Source organism: Petromyzon marinus, unplaced genomic scaffold (assembly GCF_048934315.1).
Source record: "Petromyzon marinus isolate PM22_M1 ecotype Great Lakes invasive population unplaced genomic scaffold, UKy_Petmar_22M1.pri1.0 PM_G_Scaffold_47, whole genome shotgun sequence".
NCBI lineage: Eukaryota > Metazoa > Chordata > Hyperoartia > Petromyzontiformes > Petromyzontidae > Petromyzon > Petromyzon marinus.
In genome coordinates, this window is record NW_027422999.1 from 1,666,890 (window position 1) to 1,680,065 (window position 13,176).

Consider the following 13,176-nt stretch of genomic DNA (forward strand, 5'->3'; position numbering starts at 1 on the left):
ATGAAAGACCCGATGTAAAAGGTACCTGGCTTCGATCTTCCGTAAAGCTTACGGGCTACCTTAAACAACATCCGGTCGATGCACAAAAAAGGAAAATAGAAAAAACTCTCCAGTGTGCGACTGGGCTCACCCAGAACCATGGAACATATAACAATTCAATGCCCGATTCACAAACATAATGGAGGCATTACAGTGATACAATCTGCTACAGCTGACGCAGTCATCCGGCTCTACCACCTCAAAGAAACATTATTGTAGTTGCTACACGTCTGCACATACGAATAAGATGTTTGTGAAACTTGAATCGATGTGGTCATGCTATAGAAAGCTGCTGCACTGGCTGAAATTGTCAGTTTGTATTTATGCATGTTGTTGTTGCAACGCGTTTTCTCAGTGGTCCGTGAACAGTACACGTCGTGTTGAGTGACCAGAACGACACGTACTGCCCCTTCGAGCTTAGTTGTTCCCCTAACTGATAAATGGAGGCTAATGAAAACACTGTTCGTACAGACGTGTCTAATGCCAGACAAGACATTGATGTATGGCACCAATTACCGCAAATGCGAGCTGTTACCTGAGCAAAATGTAACCAAGCAAAAAGTACATTTAAAATGAATAAATCCAACACTCAGTTCAGCAGAAAATACTGAACGTATGACCACCAAAAATAGAATGCGACTTCTAGATTTGAAGCTTTCGTGACTGCAAGGATGAAATTGTCAGTTTGTATTTATGCATGTTGTTGTTGCGTTGCAACAACAACATGCATAGTGGTATTCCAAACTCCCAGGGTGGTGTATTATCATCTTGTGCTAATTCCAAGCTTTGTCAGTGGTGCGTTTCATGCTAATTTCCTTTGTCAGAGCGTTTGCTGTTTGCCCCCTCACAGCTTAAAGGGAGGCGACCAGCGCTTGGCTTTCTTCACTCCAACGCTGCCCGCTGGACAGGTTGGTCCCTTCACCTGATGAAGGCCGCTTGTGTTGTGGCCGAAACGTCGTGATTTTTGTTGTTTTAATTTTTTTACCTACGTGACTTTACCGAATAGAACCAAAGAGTAAGAATGCCACTTATAATTATACACATTAAACAGGATGTAATTGAATGGAGTGGTGGCACTAGGAAACTGACGAAACAACCAGTTCAATTCCCAGCCACAGTTAACATCAGTGGGTGAAGAATGACCGACATGGTGTGGTGAGGCCTTCGTTTAAGCAGTGGGTTGACAAAACGCTGTAAATGATGAACAGTGAACACATTACAATTCTCCAGTGAACTGTTTATCAACACATGGTAAACATGCCTTTAAAAGTGGCAAGGAAATATACACTTAAGTTTACCTTTGGCTCCAAAATACAACTTGTTAAAATGTTGCTGTTGGGTGTCAATTGAAATTTTACATATCCACATATCTGTAACATTCCCAGAGTAAAGAACATGACAACTTAAACTGGACATATTTCCAGGTACATTCATGTTTATTCAACTTTTAAATACACTGCAAAATAGATTCAAAGCTTTCGTGACTGCAGGAATGACTCTTTGGTTCTTTCGGGTAAAGTCGTGTAGTAATTTCTTTCGACGAGACTTTACCGAAAAAAGTGTAACACTGCAAAATGTCATAAATGAAAATATTAACATTATCAAAAACAATTTTAATGAAAAAAATGTGGAATAAGTGGTGCAGAGCTAAAAGCAGCTTTTTTTCTTATATCCAAATACTGATTTCTAGAAGAGATCAGATAACGGTAATATATTTACCATATGAAAAGGGTTTATATTGCCATTTATAATGCAAATCAATTTAGAAAACACGTAATATACAAAGAATGGTTCATTTTGCAATTCCAATCATCTGCTGACAATTCATTGTAAAAGGGCCTTACAAAACATTTATATTACATCCAAAACAGTATTATCTGTAATGGAAAAACATAAAAGGTCAAACATTGGGGCACTATGCCGCATTACTAGCTTCAAGTTTATATTTTTGTATTACAATTGTAGCAACATTTTTTTATTAAACCAATTAACATATTTTCATCTCTGAATATGCATAAAAACTCGTGGGAAGAACCCAAAACTGTCTTGCATGCAATCACACTTTTTCAAAACACACACTTTTTACAAAGACCATATTATTATTTCTGCAATTATATATATTTTTTTGGCAGTTACAGTATATCCATTTTCCAATAAACATTTACATTTGGCGCAAAGTATTTTCAATTTCGGAAGTCATACAAGGCAACAATTTGAAGAGTACATTATCGGTAACTGCCTGATACATTTCAGGGTTCAATTAGTCCACCGCACTGGCTGCACTCTGCTAAGAGTTTTTGTCACACTCACTTACGACAGCATAGACTTGCTGCAGATTAGAACCCCAATCAGATTTCAATGCTTTAACTCTCACCATGACAACAAATAACTTCCCCGAATCACCTAATCAGTTTTTAATTGAATAGGTAGAGTGCAATGTACCATATACATCTTTAGCATCAAATATATATAAGGACGAAACTAAAATATTAAACAAATAACAAAATAAATAGACTGCTTACAACACTGGCTATCCTTAATTTTGCATGTATTATCCAACTTGTTTTGTACGTTTAACACGTAAAAAAACCTCCAACATTCTCGTCGTTTGCATTTGTTCATATCCCAACACATTGCATTAGATTGTAATATTCTTCAAATCGACTCAAATCCATGACACTGCTCATTTGTTGTACTTTCATATTATATCCTGCAGCTTTGAATATTATTTAAATCTGTGCTTCCAAATCTATGTGTGTAATCCTTCAAAGCTTATGCAATTTTATGTACAATTTAATTTTAAGTGAGAGGTTACGTAAAACAGCGCTGATGCAAAAATTATGGTCCTTCCAATCACGTAAAACTCTGGGTTGACATGATGCTACGAGTTGGTAATAGATGAAATTCATAATAAAAACAAATCATTACAATATAATACGAAACAAAACTTAGAAACACAGCACATCTTGTTTCCGTGAATACAAACTACTAAATTGATGGAAATAAGATTTACTTTTGTTGTAAGTCAAAAATCTTTGGGTCATACATGAAAGCCCATACAAGCAAAAAAGTGAAATGCTATGAACTGCGTAACATGGCCAAATTGATGCTGTGCCTTGCCTTTTCTTACACCGAGTACTCCATCCATGCTTTGTTATACGCAGGATACACGACTGCAATATTATCTTTGTCAGTCTTCAAACTCGGCAATCATAGTACTCCTGTTCTAGTCAATGCATAAGCTGTCTGTGCAATGAAAAATCAATCTGAAAAGTTTACCTCTTGAATTAAGGCCTTATATGGCTTGGCACATTCTTATCTTTCAGAACTGGTTGTTCTCTATGCCACTATCTGTAACCTTGAGTACACAGACACTGGACGAATACTCATCCTTCATGTTAAGGTAGACATTGCAGGGTTTTAGACCATTCTGTTTTTACTTAACTAAACAATTGAACCAAATTGTCCTGCCACCTAGGGACAATCACATCGAACGTTTTATTTTACACTCTCTCAATTGGGATATGTCGTGGTGTTTATTAGGCTGTAGTTTTCCATTTTTTCTACATATGTACTTGTTTATAGAGTTGTAGATGTATAGATGTAGCACTATATTACATGGTAAAGTGAATTTGGCCACCTTTTTGTGAAAGTAAATAAATTTGCTTAAATTAACATTATTTTCAAAGCAGAGGAAAGTTGGTAGTCTGATGCAAAGTCTTCACGGTTGTTTGCATGGAGGCCACAGGTAAATAACCGCACCGTGCAGCCCAAGTTTTCCTGGTCATAGATGTTCTTTGCCTGCCACCGTTAAGTCTGTTTGAGACGCTTGCATGGAGGTCCCAGCTGTGGAGACTGGGCCGTGGCCAAGGCACGGAAAGCATCCGCAACCAGGTGAGGGCGAGACAGAACCATGGACTTTCAGCCCGCCGTCTCCATTACGTCCATCGCATGACTGCAAGTACAAGTCAGGGTTAAGCGAGCTCCTAATAAGCAGTGTCTATAAGGATTGGGGCAAACGGTTAGTCTCCATTAAAAGGGACTGTAATGCAAATTGCCATGTAAGCATCATCAATGTTACGCAGCTCAGTGACAGTCACACTCTCACTAGACTTGCCTGTTTATTATGAAGTCAATGGCCCGGGCCTTCAACTGCTCTGCACTGTGCAAATCGGCCAAGATCAAAGTCTCTGCAACATTTTCCACCGACAAGTTTGTGCATAGTGCCTCCTCGCACATCACCTTCAACCTCTCTAATGCATACTTGAGAAAAGTAAAAACAAAGTGCAATTTCAGTATTAAGAACACTATTTTCTCTACCTATTTCGCTTGTATAACATTCCCTCACCCCATGAACTACTTTATAAACGCAGTATACAGCAGTCAAATGTTTGAGAATTTTCTTAAAACATGGCATCAACCTTTCAGCATATTTATGTTTTAAGTCATGTATTTATTGATCTCTACTATAATTAGGGGTCCTTGTCCTAAACTTTATTATATTGGTTACAAAGTCATGCAAATTACAAAGGAGGTGAGATGTTGTTTTCCAAGAGCTTAAAGAGTTTGGTTGTTAAGCTGATAAACAATGCAACTGCAAGCCACCATATTTCAACTCTAGCAGAATATGAAACTTTAATGAACAAAGCTTAAACATGCGACTTTATACGATTTGTATTCTTATTTTATTACAATCGCTTTAGGAACTATTGAATATGATGTTCCAGAAGGGAGAGTAATGACTCTTAACTGATTATCTGGCAGATCTTCAGGAACAGCAGGATATCCGTTTCCTTAATAAAATTATATTTGTTCCAATTTATTTCTATACAGCCATGCCACATCAAACAATCTTTTAAAACACTTCCCTTTATTTTATTACTAATTGTATCAATTGTTAATGTGATTAACAAAAAACCCTCAATACAAGAACACACAGCCAAATGGTTGCACTTAGGATAAAAATGCTGCATGTGAATGCACTTCAATGCACACGTACTAGCCTCTAGCATGGACTAATACCAGTTTGACATTCAATTCCATTGTGAAATTGCATGACAATTTATATTTTTTGTTGAAAATTCAATCATCTCCCAGGACATCAATTCCAAAACCTGAAAGCACTAATGTGAACGTCTGCATCATATACATTTGCTATTCATATTATTTGTGACATGGGCTTTAGAAAATACCTAAATGCTGTTTTAATTTCACTTGCGACCTACAACTGCATACCGATACATCACAAGGTGGTGCGATCTCATGTTAACATTTTAAGCGTGTAACCTTGTCAGCAGCGGCCAGCAGGTCATCGGCCATCTTCTCGAGGTTTGGAGCCCTTCCCGTATAGACAAAACGCATCATTTCCTTGAACACGTCAGGCTCCACATCATTAATCTCCACTCGATTCTGCAAGGTAGCAACACAATATATTCAAATTAACTTCGGCATATATTGGGAGACGAAAATATAGCATTCAATTAAATAAAATAAACATCCGTTATATCTACACAACACATGTAAAGTGGCTCCATTAAAGTTGTATTCAACTTGCCGATGAATATTTATTGCGCGTAATAAATCCATTCTTGACACACATGCAATGGCCTTCTGTGAAATGTTGTATAAAAAATAGCTATAAAATACAATCTAACATTCCCTCGGAATGAATACTTTTTGATAATAAATGTGCAATGCGCCAAAAGAGTTACTAGGGTAATAGTTCAACATTTGACAGCACTCTCAAGAGATACTTATCAACCGATCCATTGTGACAAATGCACCTTGGAAATGTATGATCACAGTATTAATGTGCTGTATTAAGATTGCATTTAAAGATACCTTTTTGCTCTCTTCCATTTCATGTTCAAACATAGCATTAAAAACAAGTGACCGACCTGAAAAAGGTAAAGCAACTGTTAACAAATACAGTGAAACCTTCGATTGCGAGAATAATTTGTTCCGGAAACGTGTTTGTAATCCAAAGCACTCGTATATCAAAGCACTCGTATATCAGTTGTGATCACGTGACGCTCGGCAGACAAAGCGTATACGTACTACTCGTATTGCAAAACCTCACTCGTTTATCAAATTAATATTTATTAAAAAATTTGGCTCGTCTTGCAAAACACTTGCAGACGAACTTACTCGCAATTCAAGGTTTTACTGTACAGTTAATTGGAAAAACACCGGAATGTGGTACAGACACATTTAGATGTTATATCTAGAGATCAAATAATCTAGATACAAAAGAGGTACAATCCAGATCCATATTTTATTTCATATGGCATATCCATTACAGATTTGTCAAACATGGACGCAAATAAATGTCCAAATTAGAGGCTCAAAACCTACACCATAATTGCATTGTGTAAAATGAATTCCTGCACAACGATGATATAGTGAAGTAAATAAAAACGGAATAAAAACTTTAGCAACAGGATTATTAAATATGTTTATCTCTCACATAATACAATATTACATTTATATATATGTAGTGACATCGCGAATGTCATTGTGTAATGCCGGCTATAGAGAGGCACGGCGTGCGATGTATTAACATCGTATTAACATCGAGGGCACCACGTGGATGTGGGTGCAGTACCGGCCCGAGAGGGGCATGGTGAGCGCTGTCTGACAGTGCTGAGTGGCACCACGCTCTGCGTGCGGTGCCGACCCCTACAGGATAGGGTGTGAGAGTGCTGGCCATGGGAATGGGGTTACCAAGGGCCATGGCACTTGACCCCGAAGGACACGTGACCGGTAAAGTGTACACAGGGCCCCCAGGTGGGGGCTAGGGGTGGTCACGTGTCAGGGCCGGGAACCCGCTAGAGGATTCCAGAAGATGGTCGTGGCTAAGGGCGGAGCCACCCCCGCCACAGAGGATAAAAGCCGGGTCCCTGAGAGGGACCGGCTGCTGTTGTTCATCCTTAAGAATCTACGTCCTACAAGAGTCACCAACACGTGGACCCGGACCCCGTGTAATTAGTGTAGATAGCCTGGTGGTCCACCACCATAGGTTGTTCATGTGTTAAGGGGTAGTACCCCGTGTGTTGGTTGAAGAAGTGCGTCTGTGACTCAGTTGAATTCATTACACATATTTACTGATGTATCCTTTAACAAAAAGCATTACAAATTGACGTAAGCATTTGCCAGTGTTAGTTAATAAAATTCAGTGTAAAACAGGAAATGGCTGTAGTTGATTACCCCAAACTAATTACAGTATCATTAATTATATGGTTCTATTGTACACTAAACGACGCATGTGTTGCTTGTTGTGGCACAGACCTGCCAATACGGCCTTGTGGGCTTTAAACTCCTGGCCACCAACACGAAGCAGGCAGTCAGTGAAGCGGGAATTGTCCCAGATCTCCCCGAAGTCAACTGCCAGCCGGCAATCTGGTACTTTGAATGTACTCATGCTGGATTGACCAGAAATGTTCACGGAATCCTGCCCCACACTAACCTGCATAAACATCAACCAGCTTTGAGAAGGCATTTGATGATTTTTTTTTACAAATCCTCACTTAACTTCACATTTTGCATGAAGATGTAGGCTTTGGTTCAATCAAGCAAGCAAATCTGCACAAACATCCTATATCAGAACAAGTGTTGTGAATAATGCCAAAATAGTGGTCCGTGAAATGTTTTTCATATTAATCAATTTTCATTCTATATTTTTGTCAAGTTATTTTACACTGTATAAACAGTTTCAACAGGTAGTGAGGCCCCTAATTATGGGTTCTGCACAGCAACAGAGGAAGTGAACAGCCCTCCTTGATGTGCTTCCTTTCATTATCAAAAATGCTTGTATTTTGTAAAGGATTTTAAAGGTAAAAAAATTTAATCTGGTGATTAAAAGGACCCCCCCAAGGACAATAAACATTTACATCAAACTGGCTGATGTCCGAGAATAGGAAAAGGAATTCATGTGGCGACATTTAAACAAAACACATTATGTAATACCTGACATTCTAGTTTATAAAAATGTCAAGGTTTAAATATAAACACTATCCAGAGGGAGAAAACCTAAAAAAAATTACGCTTGATTATTTAATTGTTGTGCTATGTTAACTCTAGCACCAGTGGAGGAAAAAAGTGCTTGGAAAACTCATGTTAACAATTTCCTTGTATGGAACAGGGAAAGTAATTATTACAATCTTCAATTAAGTAGAATATTGACTCCAACTGTGCAATTGTAATGAATAAAATAGAAAATTACACAATAGCCGCAGCATGTCATACTTACTTCACCAAAGAGTGTCAGTTTGTTATCTGGAAGCAAGCTATTAGATTCATCAAGCAAAAAATCTCTTCGAATGAATTTTTTAAATCCCCAGTCTTTTCCTTGGACAAAGCGGTATGCTCGCGGGGTCTCTGTAAAAAAATAGGTTTCAAACAATACTCACCAGTTCTTACAATAAACTGTGGTAATTTCATGTAATGGGAAAAAAAAACTTCATTATATTTTCAAAATGTAAAGATAGCAATGTATTCTAAAGCCCTGCGCCACGGTGGCAGTCAACTACCTCGCCTGGTATATAGGTCATGGGTTCGATCTCAACCCTGATGCCTGTATATTTGGAGTCTGCATGTTCTCCTTGTGCTTGCATGTATTTTTATCCAGGTCTTCCGGTTTTTCCCTCCATATTTATAAAAATCCAGAGTATTTGGCTGCTATGCATTTCCACACAATAAGCCATCTCGTTAGGCTATTGTTTGTGGCCAGGGCACTTCTGAAAAAGAGCTATGTACAGTGAGGAAAAAAAAGTATTTGATCCCCTGCTGATTTTGTACGTTTGCCCACTGACAAAGAAATGATCAGTCTATCATTTTAATGATAGGTTTATTTGAACAGTGAGAGACAGAATAACAACAAAATCCAGAAAAACGCATGTCAAAAATGTTATAAATTGATTTGCATTTTAATGAGGGAAATAAATATTTTACCCCTCTGCAAAACATGACCTAGTACTTGGTGGCAAAACCCTTGTTGGCAATCACAGAGGTCAGACGTTTCTTGTAGTTGGCCACCTGGTTTGCACACATCTCAGGAGGGATTTTGTCCCACTCCTCTTTGCAGATCTTCTCCAAGTCATTAAGGTTTCGAGGCTGACGTTTGGCAACTCGAACCTTCAGCTCCCTCCACATATTTTCTATGGGATTAAGGTCTGGAGACTGGCTAGGCCACTCCAGGACCTTAATGTGCTTTTTCTTGAGCCACTCCTTTGTTGCCTTGGCCGTGTGTTTTGGGTTATTGTCATGCTGGAATACCCATACACGACCCATTTTCAATGCCCTGGCTGAGGGAAGGAGGTTCTCACATGGCCCCGTCCATTTTCCCTTTGATGCGGTGAAGTTGTCCCGTCCCCTTAGCAGAAAAACACCCCCAAAGCATGTTTCCACCTCCATGTTTGACAGTGGGGATGGTGTTTTTGGCGTCATAGGCAGCATTCCTCCTCCTCCAAACACGGCGAGTTGAGTTGATGCCAAAGAGGTCCATTTTGGTCTCATCTGACCACAACACTTTCACCCAGTTGTCCTCTGAATCACTCAGATGTTCATTGGCAAGCTTCAGACGGGCATGTATATGTGCTTTCTTGAGCAGGGGGACCTTGCGGGCGCTGCAGGATTTCAGTCCTTCACGGCGTAGTGTGTTACCAATTGTTTTCTTGGTGGCTATGGTCCCAGCTGCATTGAGATCATTGACAAGATCCTCCTGTGTAGTTCTGGGCTGATTCCTCACCGTTCTCATGATCATTGCAACCCCACGAGGTGAGATCTTGCATGGGGCCCCAGACCGAGGGAGATTGACAGTTCTTTTGTGTTTCTTCCATTTGCGAATAATCGCACCAACTGTTGTCACCTTCTCACCAAGCTGCTTGGCAATGGTCTTGTAGCCCATTCCAGCCATGTGTAGGTCTACAATCTTGTCCCTGCCATCCTTGGAGAGCTCTTTGGTCTTGGCCATGGTGGAGAGTTTGGAATCTGATTGATTGCTTCTGTGGAAAGGTGTCTGTTATACAGGTAAGCTGAGATTAGGAGCACTCCCTTTAAGAGTGTGCTCCTAATCTCAGCTCGTTACCTGTATAAAAGACACCTGGGAGCCAGAAATCTTTCTGATTGAGATGGAGTCAAATACTTATTTCCCTCATTAAAATGCCAATCAATTTATACAATTTTTGACATGCGTTTTTCTGGATTTTGTTGTTGTTATTCTGTCTCTCACTGTTCAAATAAACCTACCATGAAAATTATAGACTGATCACTTCTTTGTTAGTGGGCAAACGTATAAAATCAGCAGGGCATCAAATACTTTTTTCCCACACTGTAGCTCAGTGGGCCTTGCCTGGTAAAATAAAAATAGTTCAGTTTAGCTTTTAACTTCAAGGTAGATGAAAATCAGACCTGGATTTAAGTGTATGAAGATATAGTTCATATGGATTAGGTGAATGTGTTTGTGTATTAATAATGCTTGTCTTTGTAAACATGGTTGTGTGACGTGAGTTACATGTTCAAATAAACCTACCATGAAAATTATAGACTGATCACTTCTTTGTTAGTGGGCAAACGTATAAAATCAGCAGGGCATCAAATACTTTTTTCCCACACTGTAGCTCAGTGGGCCTTGCCTGGTAAAATAAAAATAGTTCAGTTTAGCTTTTAACTTCAAGGTAGATGAAAATCAGACCTGGATTTAAGTGTATGAAGATATAGTTCATATGGATTAGGTGAATGTGTTTGTGTATTAATAATGCTTGTCTTTGTAAACATGGTTGTGTGACGTGAGTTACATGTTAACATTACCAAAGACAACACCAAAGCAAATACTAAGAAAAAAACATGAAAGTTTAAAACAAAAAGATAGATTTAGACTCTCAGAGAAATGTTAATAGCCTTAGCAAAGCACAGTAAATGTATGGATGTCATCACTTAAAATAGTTATCGCGCATTGAAAGAGTATCCTGAAAGTAATAAGGCAATTATAAAACAAACAATATGAACCACTAAAGCAAGGTAAAGGAGAAGTGTGAAATGGGATGAAAATGCCAACCTTTGTAAAACCACCAGAAATGAATAAAAAAATGGATGAGAATACAAACAAAAATAATGAAGTTGTAATAAACAGTGAGTGCAAGCAGAAAAAATAAAGCCGTCACTTGATAAATTACAATGGAATAACACATGGTGAAGATTGTAAAACTAGGAAAAGAAATGTCCGTGAATGACAATGTCCAGGTACACTAAGCAAAATAAAATTATTATTGGAGGGTCAATATCATGGAAAACACAAAAATATGCATAATGGAAACTCCTGAAGGTGGAACAGGATCAAGATCACTTTTGGAATATGAATTTGATAATGAAAAGTTGCAATGTGCTACAGGATGAAAGATTCCAATCTAGTGCATATTACCTACTATGAAACACTGATTACAAATAGAAACACTGACAAATGGAATAAAACTACAAAGTACACAAAGCGTGGAGAGAAGTATGTTGAGAATTACAGTGAGAAACTGAAAGAGGAACACGTTGGTCAAATCAAAACGGCAAATTAGAGACATCATATTCACTGTTGTAAATATAGATTGGGCTTGGACAGGACACATCGCTAAATGGGATGGTTGATGGATGAGACTAGTGGCCGAATAGGAAGAAAAGTAAAGTACATGCCCAAGACGATGTCAAACGTAGACAAGGAGATATTAGATCAGCTCATGTGAAGGATGAGGGATGGTGTTCGTAAGGTTTATAAAATGTTTCAAGCAGTCGATAAATAATGGCTGATTATGATATAATCCTGTTACCAAATACACATATGACGTGAATTGATACTTTAATACAAGTAGTTTCACCCATAGCCTTGGTTTCCTCTCCCTTGGCATTAAGAATAGAAATCTTGAACTTGGCGTAGACTTCACTCTTGGGACAGCTGACCAATAACAAGGACAACGATAGGTAATCTTTGCTCTCTTCGTCAAAACCCTCGGGGTTTATGCGTAGGCACCTGATTGAACATATGAACAAGACATGGTCGTTAATATTAGGTGTGTATGTACGCGCAGACTACATTACTAAAACAATATAGTATGAACTAAAACATGCACTATGCAAAATTGTTCTAGTAAAGCACCTCCGTGAGCATTGTGATTTTTTTTTAATGTCATAAAATAGCCAGAATTTACTGTACCATTTCAATGTATTCATTGGTGCCTGCTGAAAATGTAGAACTCTTGAGAACTTGGCCCATTTCTTCAAGACAGAAGCTGAAATTGTTGATGGTCCACATATAAGAGAACTTTACGACCTTAACCTGAAACACACGAGCACATAACAGCTATAAAGCTCATGCATTACCATAAATACATGACCATTGACAAACCCTCAAGTATTTCACCCACACATCTGAATATTGTGCTCAAAAAACACAAACTGTCTATAAGGAAAGAAACATTACTGTAAATGAAAGGGTCTTATTAGTGTTCTGGGATTACCTGCATGTTCATTACTGCACAGTGTATTGTAAAAATACACTACCAGTCAAAATCAGAGACAATTATCTAGTATAATGTTGTTAGTGCAATTCTATGAACTTTGCAATCTGATGTACAAAAATAGCCTGTACAATGATAATCCATAATTGCACTTACACATAATTATGAAACCATTTTGGATGGCTTTGCGCGATGAACAAAAAAACGTGTAAAAGTTAAATACATTAGCCATGCGCATACTTTGATCGGCACAAGACGGGAGACCCGTTGAATGTGATTGGCCACAACAGGGGAACAAGTTACCTGTGTGTAGCACCAGCTTTCTGCGATGGGCACATTGGACATTTCAGACGGAGGTGGAGGGCTCGGGGCCCTGGACATGTTTGCATTGAATGCGAGGGAAGTGACATCATCAGGTGACATTAAGAGGGAAGTGACATCGTGAGGTGACATTAAGCAGGAAGTGACATCATCAGGCGACATTAAGAGGGAAGTGACATCATCAGGCGATATTAACATGTAAGTGACTACGAGATTACGAGTTAAATGTTCTTGCTGTGGTTTTCACACCTGACGGTGATTGCTTGTGTTGCGGTCGGAACGTCGTGAGAGGGGAGGGAGGGTGGGGAGGGGAGGGAGG

The 13,176-nt window shown here is 38.8% G+C and overlaps 1 protein-coding gene across 1 annotated transcript; it reads right to left on the minus strand.

The window, feature by feature from the left end:
* Positions 1–1,452: 1,452 nt before the first annotated feature.
* Positions 1,453–11,981, minus strand: LOC142917383 (speckle-type POZ protein-like). The gene is made up of 7 exons (XM_076062030.1): positions 11,898–11,981; positions 8,288–8,415; positions 7,327–7,504; positions 5,881–5,936; positions 5,326–5,448; positions 4,157–4,302; positions 1,453–3,994 (listed from the first exon to the last, which is right to left on the minus strand). The coding sequence occupies exons 1-7, from the start codon at positions 11,899–11,901 to the stop codon at positions 3,961–3,963; spliced, it is 669 nt and encodes a 222-aa protein (XP_075918145.1). The 5' UTR covers positions 11,902–11,981; the 3' UTR covers positions 1,453–3,960.
* Between the last annotated feature and the right edge of the window lie 1,195 nt (positions 11,982–13,176).

Bases quoted from the DNA above. Each gene is read 5' to 3' on its own strand.
- LOC142917383 (XM_076062030.1), bottom strand. The intron at 5,937-7,326 runs GTCTGTGCCACA...TACCTTTTTCAG, and splicing joins CCACAAGGCCGTATTGGCAG to GTCGGTCACTTGTTTTTAAT. The intron at 5,449-5,880 runs GTATCTTTAAAT...GCTACCTTGCAG, and splicing joins AAATGGAAGAGAGCAAAAAG to AATCGAGTGGAGATTAATGA.